General features: G+C 47.1%; 1 protein-coding gene across 4 annotated transcripts in view; it reads left to right on the forward strand.

Annotated features, from left to right (window-relative positions):
- Window positions 1-22,775, forward strand: part of LOC126530934 (uncharacterized) — a 121,806-nt gene extending 99,031 nt beyond the window's left edge. Inside the window, exon 2 of one of the 4 annotated variants that reach the window (XR_011894775.1) lies at window positions 18,642-19,457. Coding sequence is in view for 1 of the 4 variants with exons in the window: in XM_050178263.3 (XP_050034220.3) it covers window positions 21,976-22,514 (539 nt within the window). In the remaining 3 variants the exon portion in view is untranslated. Of the gene's footprint in view, window positions 1-7,640; window positions 8,470-18,641; window positions 19,458-21,975 lie in introns of those variants that run through there. The other 3 variants (XR_008612571.2, XR_011894774.1, XM_050178263.3) reach the window with 3 other exon arrangements.
- Window positions 22,776-23,204: the final 429 nt, after the last annotated feature.

Here is a 23,204-nt window from a genome sequence, read left to right on the forward strand (position 1 = left end):
TGAAAACGAAAGCTTTCGACCACTCGCGTCGTTGTCAAGGGTAGTTTCAATGAGTTCTTTTTTCGTAGAGTGAAATATAATTGGGCAAGTAGCATGTTATTTCGTCTTAAAATACATTACAAAGATGTTTTTTGCAACGAGTGGTTGAGTACTAGTGACAAAATTTAACTGAGTGCTTTCGCAATCGGGCCAGTGCTTGAAAGTTGTGGAGAAGTCTCTAATCATGTCCTGCATTTACTTCAATTCCTCAAGTTAAGGCTCCCTTCGCGGTAATATTGACGCCTTTGAGATTCTCGAACACTAATCTATAACTTTAGCTTGACTTAATATTTTCTCTTTAGTGTCCCTCTAAACTCCGAAAACAAAAATTTTTAACCTCTTTTTCTTTCACCAAAAATTGAAATTGATTTGTTTTTACTATATGGTCATGGTAGAATTTTTAGTTTGATACAACCATGCAGGCTATACAATCTCTATCTTTCGATTGTACCTTACTTATTATAACATGTTGAGTTATGTAACACTTCACAATAACCTACCCGATTCTTCGCCAATACCCCAGAGTAGGTACGTGCCAGTACATCACAAGGATCCACATCTACATCAACATCGACACGACAGCGGGTGGCGCGCACTCACGAGGACTGCCGCGAGCGTGTTCAGCGAGCCGTCGTTCCGAATTGTGGATTCCGAAGCCCTCAGAGAAAGACGCCAGGTGAGAAGGCACGCAATGGTTCCACGTCTCGACACGGTTTGCAGCAATCGTCGAGCGCCCGAGTGGATGGCCAGACCAGATCGAGCTGCGCCGAGTGGCTTTCAAGGCGCCAGACCGCGAGCACACCATCGGGACCAACTGGCCCTTCTGCGAACGTCGTCTCGGGCAACAGGGCTACAGCCTCCAGTGGAGCTCACGGGGCAGTCCTGCCATGGCCACTACTCCCACTCGATTCCTACAGCTCTTCCAACGACGACTGCGCCTGTTCTCGAGCACGGCGTGAAGCCTTCCAAGATCTCGTCCTGCCGCTACATCGATCGGGAAGCGACCTCGGACGAACAGCTCGCGACACTCACTATCCCACCGCTGGTCGCCCAGCCACCGCTGTCAGCTGACACGGCGCTGTCTTGGCGTGCCTTCTGGTGACGCGTCAGCGGTGTCTGCGTGCTGCGTGATCGGGCCGAGTCGCTCTCCGGCTGCGGACGTCGTCTGGAAGGCGGGATCGTGCAGCAACGCTCTACCCCTTCCGGCCCGTCATCTCGGTTCCGGCAGCAGATGCGTCTATAGCTGCATTTCGACACCGCCGAATGGCGTTGCGGCAAGTCACGCAGGTGACTGCTATTCATAGGCGTACCTCCATATCATTCATCAAATATCGCACACCCATCGAGGCGAAATAAACGCGCACCAGCGCAATGCATTAAGTTGTCCGCTTCTTTAGCGTGTGTTCAACGCAAAATCTTTCTGTCCAGTAGTATTAAGCGAAAAACCTCTCCTTCCCGCACATGTTTAATTGTTTTACCGTGCAAAAGGCTGATGCAAGCGCACAGTTGACAGGTGGCTTGCTCTTCTAGCGCCCTGCTGCTCATCGCCTGCTTTCAGGGCACCTCTTCGCCTTCTTGACGCCTTCTTTTATACGTGAATTCGTTGTTTATAAGCGGCTCACCAAGTAGTTCAAATACCTAAGCACAGGAGGCCACTGGCAATTGTTAAAGAACACCTGTGTCGCCTTGACACAATGGGCACACAACGTTGTTTTTGCTTAACTGCCTTGCTTAATTTGAGTCCTCTATTCTCTGCTCTATTTGCTCTTCGCCGATTACTGTAGTCGCCTATTTGGGGGAACGCAATTGAACTTTTTTTCTTTCCGAAGGTAGAAACTTCGTGCTAGTATTATACGATAATTTTACACTTCAGACCTGTATCTTTTCTTCCTTTCTGACCGGTATATTTTCTGGTGTTTACATCTTCCCCACTCATATTCATTCAGTTTTACATTACATGGCAACACCCTTCGCGGTTATATTTCATGTTTATTGAGATCAGATAAGACTTGCTTGCGCAGTTGTTGTTGTTGCCTCAAAACATGGCTCGTACCCAAGAGCGTGATTGGCTACACTGGATAGATTGAAACGAACACCCATTAACATACTAAAAGTGTTAAAGGTGAACATTTAGTTGTCGCGGAGCCCCTTCAACCTCCTCTTATTCTAGCACCTTTAAGACTTCCTCACTACATACCGGTATTTTAGCTGAATTTCTGGCGGTTGCATTGGCTCTATACCAAAAGTGGCGACCGCATTTCGATGGGGGCGAAATGCAAAAACACCCGTCTACTTAGATTTAGGTGCACGTTAAAGAACCCCAGATGGTCGAAATTTCCGGAGTCCCCCACTACGACGTGCCTCATAATCAGAAAGAGTTTTGGCACCTAAAACCCCATAATTTAATTTCTTTAACTCATAAATCTCGGAAGCAGGTATAATAACGGACTCTTTATCCATATGTCCCACTCTCACTTTAAATAGTGGCTCACATATTTCACGAACATTTCATTGTCTAATACCCTCTCAGTTAACACTAATTAGAATGGTATGGGGGCCAGGTCTCAAAGGATTAGTTGTGAATGAATTAGAACACTGCTTTGCGAGAGCGGCTCTTAGTGTTGTAATTATCACGATCCTTCCTGTATCAGCTTTCATAACGGCTGCTAGGTTTAGGAAACGTGCAGTCATGCAAAACTCTTGGACTCTATTATTAACAAATTTAACTGGTTGCCGGCACCTTCTACTTCCTTGGAGCAGAAACTTGTGTCGTAATAGAAAAGGTGAAGTCCCGTTTCCCAAATTCTGACGTCAAATAGCTACATTAAACTATTATCTGCTTCGACGTGGCCAGGGATCCTCTTTTATTTTATTTATTTATTTCAAAATTCATCATTAGTACAGATGACACAGTAGAACACTTCTTCCTGTCATGTCATTATTTGTCATCATGAAGAGAACACACTTTAGAAAGTTAATTTCATGGTGCTGGATTAAATATAACCATTCCCGATATTCTATCTTCGGGAGCCTTTTCTCTGGTGCCTTACCATATTCATGTTGGTGCAGCTTTAGTGAGTTATATAATTCAATCAGGAAAATTTTCTATCTACATTCCTCAATTTCCAATTGACTTCATTCTTTCTATATGTAAAAAATTGCAATAGTCTTTGCTTATAGACTCGACTACCTATTTTTTAAGCTCGCCCGATTCGTGGACAATCCCCTATAGTGGGTTAGAGCAACATACTTGACAGGTACCAACAACAACAACAACAAACCTATACACCACACGAGAGCAGGTAACGCACGCGCACGAGGGCTGCCCCAAGCGTGCTCAGTGAGCCGTCGTTCTAAATGGTGGATCCGAGGCCATCGAAATATGTACGCCAGAGGAGGAAACGTGCAGTGCTGCTGCCTCACAGATCGGTCTTCGGCCATCTGTGAGTGCCCGAGTCGATGGCCACGCTAGGTGGAAGAGCATCGAGCCGTTTTCGAGGCACCACCACCCAGGATGCCTCCGGAACCAGCTCGCCCTGATAGCAACGTTTCCTCAAGAGACAAGACTACATCCTCCGATGGTGCTGACGGAGCCCTGCTGCCATGGCCAGTACCCTCATTCAATTTCTGCAGCTCTTCCAACGATGGTTGTGCCTGTTCTCGAATACAGCGTGATGCCTTCTCTTCGTGATCTTCTCGACGTGCCGCGACAAGATTAAGCGGGAAACGACATCGAACTAGCAGCTGGCGGCGCTCGCCATCATGCCGCTGGGCCCACAGCTACGGCTGTGAGCTGAGAACGCGCCGTCCGGGCCTGCGTTCTGATGAAGTGGCGGCATGTCTGCGTGCTGCGCGATCGCTTCGAGGCGCTCTTCATCTGCAGACGCCATCAGGAAAACAGGATCGTGAAGCAGCAAGAGGTCCGCCAGGTCACCTTGATCCCGGCAACAGACGCAGACACCACAGTTGCAGCTCGGCCTGCACCTTATGGAATTTGTTGAAGGATCAAATGCACGAATATTAACTGCATTATCATTGCCAAAAACGCTGCAAACGAATTGTTGAATGCTGCGCACCGTCAGTGCATGTGAAATCTGTATTTTTTTCTTAAAAGAATATATTCGTATCCCGAAAAACTGTTGCAGAATTAACTGATATCAATGCTTCTACCTTTTTTGTTTATTTAATAAGTAAAGGAAATCTCGCACGAACTCTAGAACTATATCAGTTGGAAACCAGCAAAGCAGTGCATGAAGCTGATATGAAAAACGTGAACGCCATGAAACAAAGAAGTTGAGGACAAATATTTAAACGAAACTTTGTAATTCAAGAACCTTGCTTGCATTTTTATACATACGCAACGGCCAGGGAAAGATTTCAGTGAGGATGTCCTTCGTTCCAATCTATAGCGCAGGAACAACTGTCACCGGTTGTGTATTGTGAGTAATTGTACCAAAATTAAGGTTACAAGAGAAAGCACGTATAAAATACAAGAGCTCTGCAAAATATACTTTAGAAATGCGAAGGTACAGCTTGATAAAGGGAAAAAAGTGTCACTGAAAACAATGTTCACTCCATGTATACACAAAACCTCGCTACAAGATATTTAAATATACTTATCAGTCTGAAATAAATCTACTTATCTAAGCAAGAGTCACTGTATATAGTGCGTCAAACAAGGAAAGTAAACATGCTGTGATATCACAAATTCACAGATCACAAAATCCTTATGCCCGCACCCCCTGACTCCACTTTCCCCGATGCACCGCGCTACGGAAGGCTCCGCGCTTCCTCCCCGTTTGTCTCCCTTGCGCACAGAATACTGAGCCACCATCGTCGGCTCACCCATCCCGCCTGTCCGCCTACGCCTTCACTCGCACGGGGCACGCGGTGACGATGTTAACGGCCTTAGAGTTTATACGGAACATGACGCTGACGGCAACGACAGGAATGCGCCTGGGGTGTCCGTATCATTGCTTTCGCAAAAACATAATAAAAGTATCCGGCAAATGAAGAGTCCCATGGCTCATTACTTTCCGCAAAAGAAGAAGTAGCAAAATAGAACTTTCACCACGCTGCAATTCACTGCACCTCAACAATCTCTCTTTCTTTTTCTTTTGTGGAGCGGGGCACAAAAACAAAACGCAAAGGATGATGGCCAGAATCGAATGCCTACTTTGGGCACCTAATGTTGCTACGGAAGCAATATAGAAGAAAATGTAAGACGCTTGTTCCACAGAAAACCATACGCATACTGCTCAGTATCCTACACCGGTGAAATGAACGATTTTCCCGAGAGGTTGCAATAACATCGAAGTGAAGGTGATACCCTCAAGCTAACGCGTTGCAATCACTCGAGTCCCCACAGTAATGGCGGCGAGTGACCATTGTTTCTTTTCCTCGTCTGCTAGCCAAGAAGCGTCCAAAACTCTGCCAGGCCAGAATCCACCTTACCAGAGAAAAACTAACGCGCACCAAAGTTCGCCATGCGGTGGTCGGGGCAACACGAGAAAAACCAAAGCACTGTGCTGGTTCTGGCAGACCGCGGGTAGCCAGAACAAGAAAATTGAAGAAGCTGAATGTGTCCTCGCGAAGCAAAGTCAAAGTGGAAAAAATAAATAAGAACGTAGTTGCCTTGGCTGGCTTTAGTGCCTTGACATTGATGCTGTGGCACAGGTGAAAAAAATGTTGATATTCTTTTCTGTGACATAATAGCACAAATGAACCACTACAATGTTTCGTCTCATTGGTACTCGATGCGTGCTTTGCCAACTTGTCTGATAGTGCGTTGATTTGGCTTATCGCGTTGTATGGTCCGACGTACGACTTTAAAATATCAATGCACCTTTGGCGTCAAATGTTTATAGGAAGATTAAGCTATACAAAGTTTCGGAATTGAAAATCTAAAGCATAACTTTGGAAATGTCACCTTTCACATCAAATGGTTATGCGAACCTTCTGCCCATAAAGTTTCGGAATTGAAATCCAAGCGCTCCGTAGATTCCGCGGCCTCCGCGAGATGACGCGTCTGGCCCGCTCGCCATCAAAACCCCCCTGAAACTTTCTGCTCGGATGGGGCTCCTTGCGTAATGTGACTCCAGGTGCATGGGCGTTGCCACGCAATCCAGCCCGAGTTCGCAATGCTCGCACTGCAATATCTTTTTGAGAAGGAAAAAAAAAAGAAAAAAACACCCCGTGGTTGCTCAGTGGCTATGGTGTTGCGCTGCGGAGCACGAGGTCACGGGATTGAATCCCGGCTATGACGGCCACATTTCGATGGAGGCGAAATGCGAAAACACCCGTGTACTTAAATTTAGGTGCACGTTCAAGAACCCCAGGTGGTCAAAATTTCCGGAGTCCTCCCCTACGGCGTGCCTCATATTCAGAAAGTGGTTTTGGCACGTTAACCCCATAATAAAAAAATGGAAAAATACATTCTAGACAAAACCCAGGATGATTTCCGGCGCTGGGGTTGTTTTGTTTCACGGTGCATGACAGCACGAAAAAATTTCGGGAGAGGGGAGGGGGGCTGAATCCCCATCAGCCCCGCCCCAGGCTACGCCCCTGCCCGTATATTTAGATAAATGTGTCGCCCTTTCCTGCGCCCATGCACTTCTCGTCACCACTTTTGCTTCGACAAGCATCATACGTTACCTTCGTCCTCATGATATTGCTGTGCAGACGCCTCTCGCTGAGGATTCGTCTCATCTAGTGGATGCACTTCAGCATCTTATGAACGGTACACTGCATAAATCTAAACATAGCATGTGATTGATCTTGTAACGAGTGATGCACAGCCATAACAATAACACTTCTTAGAAGACGTAAAACGAAGCAAATGCAACATTCACCCAGTTCTAGGCACAACGAGCTGATTTCGAGGTGCTGTCTTTATGTCTATATTAAGACACTTCCGTACCCTTCTTCACGCCTGTGTAATGAGCAACCGTCCGATAGTTACTAGGCTGTGTTTTCAGTCCTGGTGCCCGTAGATGAGACAATCCTTGTGCGCTTGTTCCCATCTGTGTATCGTGCTTGTTTTGATAACTTCTTGTTTATTTACCGTTTTTATTGTTGCTTCAGTGACGCAGTTACCATCAGTACGCAGGAGTGTTGGTTACGCAGCCTATCTTGTCGTGCGTCTACATGTAAATAAAATGAAAACTTAATCGGCCATGTACATAGGTGTTTCTCTATTTTTTGTATGCAAAGAGCAATCAACTTTCAAATACTAATGTTGTTCTTGGTTTCTTTCCTCTGTAATTCGGCACTGTGGCGCATTGGTCTCTATTTTTTGTCTTGTTTCTTCATTGGCCAAAGGATCCTCAGGAACCAGTGTTATCATGCGCCAAACGCTAACCCGCATGTATAAAAGTGATAAATCTCCATAGGCCTACACTGTAGTAAAATTGTTGGAGGACAGCAATTGAACCTTTTTTTTTTCATGAAGCGATTTAGGAAGCTATGACTACACTCCCGCTAAATTTATACGACATTATTACCCGGCAGCCTTGATTCTTTTGGCTTGGATTATTCCATGAGTAGCTCCTGGCATATCAGGAGGTGATGATGATGATAGGATTAGCGAAGAACTCGCGCAGTGCCTTCTTCCTCTTTTAATTGCAGTGCTCACGATACACGAGAGCGGGTGGCGCGCACTCGCGAGGACACAGCGAGCGAGTTCAGCGAGCCGTCGTTCTGAATTGTGGATTCCGAAGGCCTCGAAGAAAGACTCCAGATGAGAGGGCACGCAGTTGTTTCACGTCACGATATGGTTTTCAGTCATCTCCGAGCGCCCGAGTGGATGGTCACGCGAGAACGAGCTGGGCTTCAACGCAACAGATCTCAAGCAGACCTTCGGGTCCAGTTCACCCTTCTGCGAAAGTGGTCACAGGCAACAGGTCTACAGCCTCTAGGGGAGCTCGCGGTGCGGTCCTGCCATGGCCAGTACTCCCAGTCGATTCCTGCAGCTCTTCCAACGACGATTGTGCCTGTTCTTGAACACGGCGTGATGCCTTCCAAGATCTCGTCATGCCGCAGCATCGATCGGGATGCGACCTCGGACGAGCAGCTCGCGGCACTCACTATCCCACCGCTGGTCGCACAGCCACCGCTGCCAGGTGACACGGCGCTGCCTTGGCGTGCCTTCTGGTGAGGCGTCAGCGGTGTCTGCGTGCTGCGTGACCGGCCCGAGGCGCTGTTCTGCTGCGGACGTCGTCTGGGAGGCGGGATCGCGCAGCAGCCCTCTACCCGCTCCGGCCCCTCATCTCGACTCCGGCGGCAGATGCGTCAAAAGCTGCATTTTGACGGCACTTAATGGTGTTGTGTCTGGTCACCCAGGTTACTGCATTCACAGGCGTACCGCCATATCATTCATAAACTATAGCGCACCCATCAGGGCGAAATAAATGCGCACCAGCGCTGTTTATTAAGTTGTCCATTTCTTAAGCAGGTTTTGAGCGCAACATGACCATCTGTCCAGTAGTATAAACCATACCTATGTTTCCCGCATATGTTTAATTTTTTTACTGCACAAAGGACAGATGCAAGCGCGCACTTGACAACGCGCTTGCCCTTATACCGCCCTGCTGCTAATAACCTGCTTAGAGGGCACCTCTTCGCCTTCGCGACGCCTTCTTTTACGGATGCCACGTAATCAAAGTGGTTTTGGCACGTAAAACCCCCTAATTCTGTTTAAACTTTTTTTCTCTCCGGAGGTAGAAAATTTGTGCTAGTTATTATTGTGCTATATTATTAAACTGCAGCCTTCTATCTTCCTTTCTTACTATTACTTTTTGTCCCTACATCTTGCCAAATCATATTCAATAGGTTTTACATTACATGGTCAACGCCCCTCGCTCATACGTGTTTTACGATATTATAAAGGCCTTGCTTGGGCACTCCTCGCGAACCGGCTTCAGCCTACTCTTATTGTAGCACGTTGAAGACTTCCTCACTACATACCGGCATTCTTAGCTGAATTTCTGGCGGGTTGCATTGGCTTTATACGAAGAATGATGTCTTCAATCTCGAAAGTGGATATAGTTACGGATTCTTAATCCTTCTGTTCCGCTCTCGCTGCTAATAGTGGCTCATATATTAACTGTACACTTAAGTGTCGAATACACTCTCACTAAACACTTATTAGATTGGTATGAGTGTCTGGTCAAAAACGATGAGTTGTGAATGGCATAAGCTTTCCTAGGACAAACACGGGCATTGGCTATCGAACCATTGGTTCATATAGCACGTGGCCCACACATATGTAGCGCTTGTGCTTGAAGACCGTCGACCGTTACACAGGAAGGAACATATAGAACGTATGCTGTGGCTGCGATATTCTCGTTGATACTCAAGGCCTAGTCGCTAATTAAAATTCACTGGTGCCGATGTGGGTTATTTCGGGAAGCAGTTGCGATCGTTTGCACCAAATTTCCTCGTTAATGGACGGCTTTCGCTCTAAGCATGCTTTAAAAATTATCATATGCACGCACAGACAAGGTCCTTTTTCACATTTTACCGCTCTACATTGCAGAACTGATGGGCGTCGCGGAGAAAAAGGGCCACGCAATTAAATTTCAGTGGCTGCCTGAAAGCTGCGCTCTGAGAGGCAATGAACTTGCAGACACCGAAGCAAAAGCAACCTTGCATAATGGAATCGCAGTACGCGTTGGTTTTGGCAGACCCGGTGTGAATTTTCTGCTCGCTTGTGCGATACGGAGATTCACATCCGATCACTCGGCTCAACCCAACCGCGATCACAGTCACCTCCGTAAATTCGACAACGAAATTAGGTTTCGTAAACCACCGAAACTCCAGCGCTACGACGCAAATTTAGTGCGCACTTCGTGCGTACCTGGAGCAACATTCGCCCAGCCCTACGCATAACGGGCTGATTTCGAGGTGATGCCCCTAATTATATTTGAAGAGGCTTGAGTAGACTCCTTCACGCCTGTGTACTTAGAGACAATACTATAGTTATTAGACTGTGCTTTCGGTCCAGGTGCCTGCAGATGAGACAATCGTTGTGCGCTTGCGTTCATTTGTGTATCGTGCTCGTTTTGATATCTTATTCTTTGTTTTCCATTTTTGTTGTTGCTTTAGTGACGTAGTAAGCTTGAGTGTTGAGGACAAAGCCTACCATACTTCTACGCGTAAATAAAAAAACTTCGTCCGCCGTGTACACAGACCTGACTGCGACTGCTACCATGTAGCTGAGACGCTACCGCAGATATTTTGCATCCACCCATCATAAAGAAAGGAGGAAAAAGCATTAGCTCCTTGTCTGGCAAACATGGATGGATGGATGGATGGATGAATAACTTTATTGAGGTCCCTCAGTGCACGCGATTAGCGCGCAACGGGCCGCTCCCACGTCGGCACAGAGAGGCCATGCCCCTCCGCCACGTCGCGGGTCCCATGGACAGCCCACAGCTGTGCTTCAATGTCCGAGCTGCGTAGACCTCGGTCTCACTCTTCCTTGGTGGTCCTGGCCCCCGGCGCCAGGGGGTGAACCCAGAGTATGTGAGCAAGGCTAGCTATATCTTTACAAACGCGACACGCATTGTGAGTTAGCGCCGCATCCGGAACGATTTTCTGCAGAAAAGCCGGGCATGGGTAGGTGCCCGTCTGAAGCCGCCTGTACGTGACTTCTTATGCTTTATCGAATGCTTTGTGTGGTAGCGGCATGGTTCTCTTCATTAACTTATAGTGCTGGGTGAGATCGTTGTAAGTGACGAGGAGGTTGCGCTCTCTCTCCCATCCTGCCGAGAGGGAGTCCGAGCTAGCACGGTGAGTTAGGTCTCGTGCGGCCTCGTCTGCCGTTTCACTGAGGTTAGAGATTGGCCCCTCCAATGGTCCCATGTCTGTCGGGAACCAATTGACGGAGTTGGGGGTGAGGTGCTCAGGACCAGGTGCTCTACCGATGGTCTCCGTCTCACGTCTACTGGCCTTATCAACCTAGGTTTAAGAAAAGCATGCTTCCCTGTGACAGTGCTTGTTCAAAACTCGTGAACAGGGGAATAGCCATCTCCTGTATTCAAGCTGAAATGAACAAATCCTGTGAGCATCAAATAGAAAATGGCTTCCTACAGCAGACGGAACACCTTAAAACAGCCGGCTGCCCATCTTCCTTCATCACAGCCGTGTGTGAAACACACCTGCCAAAAAGAAAGCTCTCAGGAACGAAAATCGAAAAGCACGAAAAGGGAAAGAGACCTCTCTATGTAATACCACATGTTCACAAGTTACACCATATTCTAAAGAAAGTGGCCAATAGGCACCAAATCAAATTAGTGTTTTCCGGTGCCTGTAAACTTCCGAAATTATGCAATGATATAAAAAATTCGAAACGCCGGGAATGCACCACGAATCACGAGAAAAAAGTCACCAGTCGTACCTCTCACATCGTTTACGAGATACCTGTAGATTGCGGAAAAGTGTACATCGCACAAACCGGACAGTGTTTAATGATAGAGCTAGGCAGCATAAAAACAATGTAAAACACAGGTACGGTAGTCATTTATCTGCGCATTCCAACAAATGCTCATGTACCCCAATGTTCAATGACACCAGGTTTCTGAAGCAGGCAAAGAGCAAAAAAGAAAAATGAAATTTTGGAAGCTTACTACGTTACCAAAGCAGGAGATAGATGTGTTAGCACAGCGTCGCTTAGCCTAACAAAATATGAGATGCCTTTTCTAGGTAAGCACCTCTACCTGTAGGCAATACGCATGCGTTTCAACCTTTTTATTATTGTTGGTGTATTTTGGCATGTTAAAAATGTTCTTGGTCATTCAATTAGTTTTCCAGTCGGCAGTACAGCGCTCATCCAGTTGTGTCTGGCCTGTTGTTTGTGTCGTCCTTTTGGTGCTGCTTCCAATTTTACCCCAGATGAACCAACTCGCCCAAATCAAGTTGCTATTTTAGATCTTCGCCTCACGCAAGATCTGCAGTGCCAATAGGAGCCATGCTAAAATTTTTACAGTACACAGAACTAGCCTTGAGAGCTTAAATATATTGATTTGTTAGTTGCTGGCACCATTGCAACAGTATTTGTCTAGATGTAGATGTATATCTACATATACATAAATATTGCTGCATCTACATTAACATCTTCAACAATATTAATTTCTTAGTCGTCATCCCTACCCTTTTCATCCATCTTCCCCTTCCCCACTGCAGAGCGGTAGGTTAGAGCGCGCAAGATGAGGCCGTCCTCCCTGCATTACATTAAATAAGTAAACAAAACAAAAGCTAAAGATTTTAATGATCTCAACTCCACAGGCTGCGGTCGGAATAAGGTGACGCACCACAGTCACGCGTACCCATAGTCACCTCTTGTTGTAGTGGATCGCGCCACTTCACCTTGCAGCAACGATCCCTAAAAGCCGCGCCAAAATTATTTCCCGAATCCTTGCCTCTCCCCCCCCCCGCATGAGCTCCAAAAGAGGGAGGTAAAATTTAACGGAGTTCAGTGCATCTATCTATCTATCTATCTATCTATCTATCTATCTATCTATCTATCTATCTATCTATCTATCTATCTATCTATCTATCTATCTATCTATCTATCTATCTATCTATCTATCTATCTATCTATCTATCTATCTATCTATCTATCTATCTATCTATCTATCTATCTATCTATCTATCTATCTATCTATCTATCTATCTATCTATCTATCTATCTATCCTTGCACGCAACACCGTGCATGACTTAACCTGCGCATGCCTGTGATGGCCTCCGTATCCATGCTGAGCATGGCGCCGTTTCAAAGCGAAGAGAACCACGTAGCCACCGCGACAGGACGCCAGTACCGAAGAAGCGCAGTGGTGCCCCGCCGGCTCACACACAACAGGGCTTCACAGTAGTGGACGTCTGTGCAAGAACAAATGGCATCTTACGTGTTCCGATGCCCTCTAACCCTAAACCAACTTCGAGATCTGCTTGGCCTTCTGCCAAAGTTCTCTTGGAAACAAGGCCTGCCCATTCCAATGAAGCACACGGCGGACTGCTACTGTGACCAGCATTGCTGCAAGGATTTGTACGGCATCTCAAACAAGTGTTATGCCTTCTCTTCAACACAGTGCGATGCTCCAGAAGTTATCCTCATTGCACAACAAGCTCAACAAAGAAACTATGTTCCAGACGTGCAGTTGCCGGCACCATGACACTCCGCCCCGGAGTCCGCAGGCACCGTCTCATGCAATTCAGGGCGCGTGAACTTGTTCCAACAACGTGTTTGCGTGCTACGTGACCCAGATGTGTTGTTGTCCATTCATGGACTCGTTCTTGGATCTCCGATCACGCAGCATAACTAGGCCCCTCCTCGACTCATGACGTCGACTGCAGGAGCAAAAGCGTCTACGCCCGGACCTTCCGTCCACGAAAGTGTGATGCAAATCGTGAAGTTGGTTACAAACATTGGACTCCACACTGTCACAGTGCATATTCAAAGTATATAGGCTAGAATTAAACAAACGCACAATAGCGCTGTTAACTTCGTTGTTGTGTTTACACTCCATATAGTCACGGTGCAGTGCAACCAAGTAGACAAAACCCGGATTGTTTCACTTGCCTGGCCGCATGGCGGTCTCTAGTCTGCAGGGCCCCTCGGGGAAAGTAAGAATGGCAAAGTTCAACAAAGCTTCGGTACAGATTGGCCAAAATATTTTCCTTTCGAAGCAGACCGCCGCGCGAGACAATTTGCAGTTGGACAGGGCATGCCATAAAGTACGACAGGAGAGAGAAAGAGAACGTTATTCAGAAATAATGGATTAAGGGGGCCGGAGGTTGGGTCCTCAGTCCGGCACTCTGGTTGCCACCGCCAAGCGCGGGGCCTGGTCGTGGAGGCTCTATTGAGTCCCCCGGTCAGTCCGGGTGAAGATGGCTGCCCGGGGATCCGAGGCTCGCCAAATAATTTTATGCTAATTGGCGTCAATTTGAATTTTGGGGACGTGATTTGTACTCCTATTTCACATGGGGCAATGGTGGCTTCCCTCCACACTAGGGGCATTTATTGGCATACGTAATTGGCCAAATTGCATGCCAACACCACAAGTGTGGATAGGTGTTTGTCTATTTTTCGTATGCAAAGATCAACGAACTTTCAAATACTAATATTTTTCTTCGTTTCTCTCCTTTGTAATTCGAGATCGTGGGAAATTGGTCTCTGTTTTATTTCTTGATTCTTCGCTCTCCGAAAGGATCCTCACGAATCGGTGTTATTATGCGCTAAACGGTAACTCGCATGTATAATAGTGATAAATCTCCATTAACGCAACAGTGTAGTAAAATTGTTGGCGAACAGCAATTGAACCTTTTTTTTCATGAATTCATTTAGGAAGCTATGACTAAGCTCGTGCTACATTTATATCGCATTAATAAACGGAAGCATTGCTTTGTTTAGTTCCATTTCTTCTATGAGCGGCTCATGCCTACTCAGGAGAATTGGCCAAGAATTCGCGCGGCGCCTTCGTCCTCTTCTTATTGCAGTGCTCACAGTACACGAGAGCGGGTGGCACGCACTCACGAAAGCTACCGCGAGCGAGTTCTGCGAGCCATCGTTCCGAATTGTGGATTCCGAAGCCCTCGGAGAAAGACGCCAAATGAGAAGGAACGCAGTGGCGCCACGTCACGCCATGGTTTTCAGTGATCGCCGAGCGCCCGAGTGGATGGCCACGCCAGATCGAGCTGCGCCGAGTGGGTTTCACCGCACCAGATCTCGAGCACACTTTCGGGACAGGCTCGCCCTACTGCGAACGTGGTCTCGGAAAACGGGGCTACAGGTTCCAACGGAGCTCGCGGTGCAGTCCTGCCATGGCCTCTACTCCCACTCGATTCCTACCGCGCTTCCAACTACTACTGCGCCTGTTGTCGAAGACGCCGTGACGCCTTGCCAGATCTCGGCGTGCCGCAGCATCAATCGGCAAGCGACCTCGGACGAGCAGCCAGCGACGCTCACCATCCCACCGCTGGTCGCGCAGCCACCGCTGTCAGCTGACACGGAGCTGCCTTGGCGTGCCTTCTGGTGACGCGTCGGCTGTGTCTGCGTGCTGCGTGACCGGTACGAGGCGCTCTTCTGCTGCGGACGTCGTCTGGAAGGCGGGATCGCGCAGCAGCCCGCTCCCGCTTCCGGCCATCATCTCGTCTCCGGCGGCAGATGGGTCAAAAGCTGCATTTAGATGACGCCTAATGGTGTTGAGGCTAGTCACTCAAGTGACTGCAATTCATCGGCGTAGCGCCATATCATTCATAAACTATTGCACACCCATCAGGGCGAAATAAATGCGCACCAGCGCTATGCAGTAACTTGTCCACTTTAGCGTGGGTTCAATGCAGCGTGGCTGCCTGACAATCTGTATTTAACCCAAACCTCTGCTTCCCGCGTTAAGTTTAATTCTTCTACCGCACAAAAGTCTGATGCAAGCGCGCACTTGACAAAGGGCTTGGCCTTGGAGCGCCCTGCTGCAAATCCCATGCTTTGAGGGCACCTCTTCGCCTTCGTGACGCCTTTTATACGTGCGTTCGTAGATTCTATGCCGCTCAGCAAGTATCTCAAGCACTTAAACGCAAGAGGCCACTGGGAATCATGTTAAAGACCACCTATGCCACCATGACACAACGGGCACATAAAGTTGTTTTTGCTTAAATGCTTATTGCTTACTTTTAGTCCTGTTTCTTCTCTATTGGTTCCTAAATTTTAATTTTCGCCGCTTTCAAAGCACATAATTTTATTTCTCTCGCCTGAATATAATAATGACCTATTTGGCGGAATGCAACTGATCTTTTTTCTTTCGTGAGCTAGAAACTACATGCTAGTTGGTGATGATGATGATGATCTTCATGTGTTTGGCGCATACACACTCACTGGGATTGGCTATGAATCGGGCAGATATAATATATGTGTTAATGTAATAAATTTAAAAATCTATAATTTTGATGAATAAATTAAAGCGAGGGCAGTTCAAAACCGTTCAGTAGACGATCATTCAATAAAAAAGTTATATATAATATAAATCGGGCAATAAACGAGGAATGAAATAAATAATACTGTCAACGATGAAATCGGTTTGATTAAATAATGATTTTTTCTATGGCGATGCGTGATTTACTGTGTGAGTGCCCAAGCACAGATGCTCCGAAAGACAGCAATACCGGATTGTCCAGTGGCAGGCCTAGCTGTCGCATTCTAATTTCCAGTTTGCTTTTTCTCAGGGACGGGAAACGCCGGCATCCCAGTAAATAGTGTTGAATCGTTTCTAATGAGCTGAAAAGCTGGCACCAAAGGGAAATTGCAAGACCAGATCAGTGCATGTATAAATTTAGGGGTGGGACTCGACAAGGCAGGTCGTTAATGTCACTTCCGTCTGTCTGATTTTGCAAAATGTCCTGCTCTAAGGGAATTGTAAGTGGTGCAGTTCAGAGGATGATGTTATATTTGATTTTGATGTTAAAAGGATGTACCTTCTAAACCTGACAGACGTGATAAAACCCGCCGTTGGAAAAAGGGTAAGCACAGGGCCGCTGCCTTGGCCAAGCGGACTGCCGCTTCATTCATAAATAACTTTTTGTGCCCAGTTACCCATATTAATCGTAAACTCCGCAAATGACTTGGAGCCAGTGAGTACAAAATTTTAAATATATATGACTCGCCGAAAGTAGTAAGTTAGGTGCACAGCAATAAAGAGTATGCGATCATTACCGCCGTTGTCCTGCAAGCTTGTAGCTTACGCAAAGCTAGGACAACATCTAGGTATCCCGCTAGGAATATTGGAGTGAAGCCGGGGGGGGGGGGGGGGGGGGGGGGGAAGCAGAAGACAAAAACACCAATCCAGAGATTATGAAAAAAATCTAACTCCGGCCTTTTCCTCTTTCTGCGAAGCATCTGTTGCTATAATTACGTTTGTGTGGAGCTGATTCAAGTGATCCTGAGTAAGCAGTTAAGAATATCCGAGGGGAACTGGCTTGCATTGTTTCGGTATATGTCATCATAAGTAATAATTAATTAATTTGGGATACTGTTCACTGTGATTAGCTCATTTATATGTACGTCTAACGGACTCAATAACGATTGTGTTATAATTCTTTGTGGCGTATGAAACCGAGAGCATGATATTCCGAAAAATTGGGCTGGTGAATTGATAAAGATTGACTGGGACCTTCTTAGTGGGGATTCATAGAGCTTTATGAATGTTTAAATGGTGAGTATTTTAAACCTCATTTCAAGGGAAGGCATTCGTGATTCTTTGTAAAGCACAGCGTTTTCTACAAACCTTGGTAGCCCCAGACATAAGCGAAGCGCTTCCCGTTCCAACAAAACCAGTGGACGTAGCTTATAAGCAGAGGCGCCCGAGAATAACAAGCAGTCGAACTTTAGTATCGGTCGGATATACGTGCGGTAAATCATTATGAGTGTGTCCCTGCTCATGCCCCATCTATTTTTGCTTATTCTTCTTAATATCCCCATTGCACAGCAAGCTTCTGAAGTTATGTGTTCGATATGACGCCGCTTAAGATTTCCATCATAAATCATTTCAAGGTACTTGACTTTTTCCACTTATGGTATAGTGGAATTAAGTGGGTCTTGTATAGGAAAGACAATAATGTTACTCTTATTCACATTAAGAGACAAGTGGATACTGTCTAGCCATGCTTCTAGCTCGCATAAGCATTTCTGTAAGCACTCGTACAGTGACTAAATATTACTTGCCGAGGCAAAAAGTGCTACATCGTATGCGTAAACGTGAGTGCTTAAATTCTGATGATTATAAATGGAGTTGAGCAAGGTGTTAAGCAACAGTCACCTGAGATCAGTTGCAGTTGAACAGGACATGCCATAAAGTACGACGGAAGAGTAAGAAAGAGAGTGAACTTCACTAAGCACAAATAGGGTTAAAGGGACCAGAAGGTGGTTCCTTAGTCTATAGGACTCCAGTGGGAAACGCCAAGCGCAGGGCCTGGTCATGGGGGCTCATTTGAGCCTCCCGGACAATCCGGGCGATAATGGCTATCCAAGGCTCCAAGGCTCCCGAAAAGAATGTTGTGCTAATTGGGGTGAATTTGAATTTTGGGGTCGTGATTTGCACTCCCATGTTACATGGGGCAAGAATGGCCTCCCCCCACGCCAGTGGCATTGGTTGGCATATCTGGTTGGCCAAATGGCATGCCGCCACCCAAAATGTGGGTAGGTGTTTATCTATTTTCAGTATGCAAAGAGCAACGAACAAATGCTAATGTTCTTCGTTTCTTTCCTCTGTGATTCGTGATCGGGGCACATTGGTCTCTCTTTTTTGTCTTGTTTCTTCACTCCCAAATGACCCTCACAATTCAGCGTTATCGTGCAGTAGACGCTAACTCGTATGTATAATAGTGACAAATCTGTAGCAATTTTTTTCGCGAACAGCAACCGTACATTACTTTTTCATGAAGCCATATAGGAGGTTACGACTAAGGTCCAGCTAGATTTATACCAGATTATTAAATGGAAGTCATTGTCTGTTTGGTTTGTTTGGTTTCGTTTCTTCCATTAGCGGCTCATGCCTACTCACGAGGATTGGCCAAGAACTCGCGCCGCGCCTTCGTCCTCTTTTTATTGCAGTGCTCACGGTACATGAGAGGGGGTGGCATGCACTCACGAGGACTGCCGCGAGGAAGCTCAGCGAACTATCGTTCCGAATTCTGTGTTCCGAAGCCCTCGGAGAAAGACGCCAGATGGGAAGGCACGCGGTGGCTCCACGTCACGCCACGGTTTTCAGCAGTCCCCGAGTGCCCGAGTGGATGGCCACGCGAGATCGAGCTGCGGCGAGAGGGTTTCACAGCACCAGATCTCAAGCACACCTTCGGGACCAGCTCGCCCTTCTGCGATCGTGGTCTCGATCAAGAGGCCTACAGCCTCCAGCGGAACTCGCGGTGGACTGCTGCCATGGCCAGTACTTTCAGTCGATCCCTATAGCTCTTCCAACGACGATTGCGCCTGTTCTCGAACACGGCGTGATGCCTTCCAAGATCTCGGCATGCCCCAACATCGATCGGGAAGCGACCTCGGACGAGCCGCTCGCAGCATTCACCATCCCACCGCTAGTCGCGCAGCCACCGCAGTCAGCTGACACTGCGCTGCCTTGGCGTGCCTTCTGGTGACGCGTCAGTGGTGTCTGCGTGCTGCGTGACCGCTCCGAGGCCGACTTCTGCTGCGGACGTCGTCTGGAAGGCGTGACTGTGCAGCAGCTCTCTCCAGCCTTGGCCCCCCATCTCGGCTCCGGCGGCAAATACATGTATAGTTACATTTTGACGCCACTTAATGGCATTTCGGCTAGTCACCCAAGTGACTGCCATTCACAGGCGTAGCGCCATATCATTCTTGAACTATTGCAAACCCATCAGGGCGAAATAAATGCGCACCAGCGCTATGCATTAACCTGTCCACTCCTTTAGCGTGTTTTTAATGCAGCATGGCTGCCTGTCCATCGTATTAAACCGAAACTTCCTTTTCCCGCGTATGTTTAATTATATTGCCGTGCAAACGAGAGATGCAAGCGCGCAGTTTACAGGGGGACTTGCCCTTAGAGCGCCCTGCTGCTAATCCCATGCTTTGAGGGCACCTCAAATTATTCACGTGGATTCAATTCACGTGAATTCGTGGATTGTAATCTGCTCAGGAAGTACCTCAAACACTTAAACACAGGAGGCCACTGACAATGAGGTTTAAGACCACCTGTGCCAACACAGCACGAGGGGCACACAACGTTATTGTTGCTTAAATGTTTTTGTTGGCTCAAAACAACATGACTATATTGCTTGCTTTGAGTGTTCTTCTTCTTGAATTCTCTATTGGTTCCTAAGTATTAATTTACGCCACCTTCAAATCTATCCGATAATTTTATTTCACTCGCCAGATTATAATAATCACCTCATTGGCCGAAACGCAACTGAACTTTTTTCTTTCCTGAGGCAGACGCTTCCTGCAAGTTGATGATGATCATGACAACCTTGATGTGTTTTGCGCATACCCGCTCACGGGGTTGGCGAAGAGTCGGGCAGATTTTACACATCTGTTAAGGTAATAAATTTCAATATCTCTAATTTTGATGAATAATTTAAAGCGAGGAAAGTTCAAAATGATTCAGTACACATTGATTCAATACAAAAAATTATATATAATATAAATGAGCCAATGAAGGGGGAATGAAATGAATAATACGGTCAACGATGAAATCGGTTTGATTCAATAATGAATTTTTCTATGGCGATGCATACATTCCTATGTGAGTGCCCAAGCACAGACGCGAAAGACGGCAATACCGCAGTGTTCAATGGCGGGTCGGGCTCTCGCACTGTAATTTGCAATGCCCTTTTTCGCAGGGGGAGGAACGCCGGCATTCCTGTAAATAGTGTTCGATCATTTCTAATGAGTTACAAAAATGGCACAAAGGGTAAATTGCGAGACTAGATCAGTGCATGTACAAATTTAGTGGTTGGACTGGACAACGCCGTCTCGTTAATGTCACTTCTGTCTGTCTGGTTTTACAAAGTTTCTTGCTCCAAGGGAATTGCAAGTGGTGTTGTTCCGATAGTTAATATAGATTTAATTTTGATGCTAAAAGGATGTATCGTCTAAGCCTGACAGACGTGATAAAACCGCCGTTGGAAGAAGGGTATACGCACACCGCCGCTACCTCGGTCAAGCTGTCTGCCGTTCATTCATATATATGCCTTTGTGCCCAGGTACCCATGTTAACTGTACACTCTGCAAATGACTTGGAGCCAGTGAGTACAAAGTTTTTAATATATATGACTCGCTGGAAGCAGTAAGTGAGGTGCACAGCGATAGAGAGTCTGTGATCTTTACCGCGCTCGTCTTGGAAGCTTGTAGCTTACGCATAGCTAGGACAACAGCTAAGACTACTTCTAGGATTATTGGAGTGGAGTCGGAAAGCCGAACAGAAAAAGACCAATCCAATGTTGGCGAAAAAATTCCAACTCCGGTCTTTTCCTCACTCTGCGAAGCATCTGTTGCTATAATTACGTTTGTGTGGAGCTGATTCAAGTCATCCTGGAGTAAGCCGTTAAGAATATGCGAGGGAAGCTGCTTTGAATTATATCGATATGTGCTATCGTAAGTAATAACCAATGATTTTGTGATACTCTTTACCGTGAATAGATCATTCATGTGTACATGTAACGGACTCAATAATGATTGTGTTATAATCACTTGCGGCGTCCGAAACAGAGGCCATGAGACTCCAAAAAGTTGGCCTGCTTCATTGATAAAGATTGACTGGGACCTTCTTAGCGGGGATTCATGGAGCTTTATGGATGTTTGAACGGTGTGTATTTTCAATATAATTTCAAGGGAAGGTATTTGTGATTCCTTGTAGAGCACAGCGTTTGCTACAAACATTGTTAGCCCCAGACATAAGCGAAGCACTCCCCGCTCCAGCAAAACTAATGGATGCAGCTTGTAAACAGAGGCGCCGGAGAATCACACACAGCCATGCCACACCCCAAATGGGGATAGGTATTTGTCTATTTTCTGTATGTCAAGAGCAACGAACTCTCAAACGCGAATGTTCTTCGTTTCTTTCCTCTGTAATTCGTGATCGTGCCAAATTGGTCTCTATATTTGTCTTGTTTCTTCGCTCACAAAATGATGCTCACGAGTCAGCGTTATCGTGCGGTATACGTTAACTCGTATGTACAATAGTGACAAATCTCAGCTAGCACAACACTTTGGCAAACTTTTTGCCGTACAGCAACTGAACATTTTTTCATGAAGCCGTATAATAGCTTATGACAAAGTCCCGCTAGATTATACCACATTATTACACGGCAGCCTTGGTTTGTTTGGTTTGGTTTCTTCTATGAGCGGCTTATGCCTGTACTCAAGACGATTGGCCAAGAACTCATGCAGCGGCTTCGTCCTCTTTCTATAGCAGTGCTCACGGTACACGAGAGCGGGTGGCGCGCACTCACGAGGACTGCCGCGAGCGAGTTCACCGAGCCGTCGTTCCGAATTGTGGATTCCGAAGCCCTCGGAGAAAGACGCCAGGTGACAAGGCACGCAGTGGTGCCACGTCACACCATGGTTTTCAGCGATCCCCGAGCACCCGAGTGGATGGCCAAGCGAGATCGAGCTGCGCCGAGTGGGTTTCACTGCACCAGATCTCAAGCACACCTTCGGGACCAGCTCGCCCTTCTGCGAACGTGGTCTCGGGCAACGGGGCTACAGCTTCCAACGGAGCTCGCGGTGCAGTCCTACCATGGCCTCTACTCCCACTCGATTCCTACAGCGCTTCCAACTACTACTGCGCCTGTTGTCGAAGACGCCGTGACGCCTTCCAAGATCTCGTCATGCCACAACATCGATCCGGAAGCGACCTCGGACGAGCAGCTCACGGCACTCACTATCCCACCGCTGGTCGCGCAGCCACCGCTGTCAGGTGACACGGCGCTGCCTTGGCGTGCCTTCTGGTGACGCGTCAGCGGTGTCTGCGTGCTGCGTGACCGGCCCGAGGCCGATTTCTGCTGCGGACGTCGTCTAGAAGGCGGGATCACGCAGCAGCCCTCTACCCGCTCCGGCGCGTCATCTCTGCTACAGCGGCCGACGCATGTGTAGCTGCATTTTGACGCCGCCTAATGGGATGGCGGCTAGTCACCCAGGTGACTGAAACTCATTCGCGTTGCGCCATATCATTCATGAAATACCGCACACCCATCAGGACGAAATAAACGCGCGCCAGCGCTATGCATTACCTTTTCCCCTTCTTTTGGATGTGTTCAATGCAACTTGGCTCCTTGTCCATTAGTATTAAGCGCAAACGTCTCCTTCCCGCATGTATTTAATTGGTTTATAGCACAAAAGGCTGATGCAAGTGCACCGTTAACAGGGGGCTCGCAGTTATAGTGCGCTGCTGCTGATCACCTGTTTTGAGGTCACCTCTACGCCTTCGCGACGCCTTCTTTTATACGTGAATTTGTTGGTTGTATGCTGCTTACCAAGTATCTCAAACACCTCAACACAAGAGGCCACCTTGACACACGGGGCACACAACGTTGTTTTTTGCTTAAATGCTTTGTTTATTGGAGACCTCTTCTTTCTTCTGTATGCGTTCCAAAGTTTTAAATTGCGCCGCCTTCAAAACACATATTTCTATTTCTCTTGCCC

Source organism: Dermacentor andersoni, chromosome 5 (assembly GCF_023375885.2).
Source record: "Dermacentor andersoni chromosome 5, qqDerAnde1_hic_scaffold, whole genome shotgun sequence".
In the NCBI taxonomy this organism is placed as follows: domain Eukaryota; kingdom Metazoa; phylum Arthropoda; class Arachnida; order Ixodida; family Ixodidae; genus Dermacentor; species Dermacentor andersoni.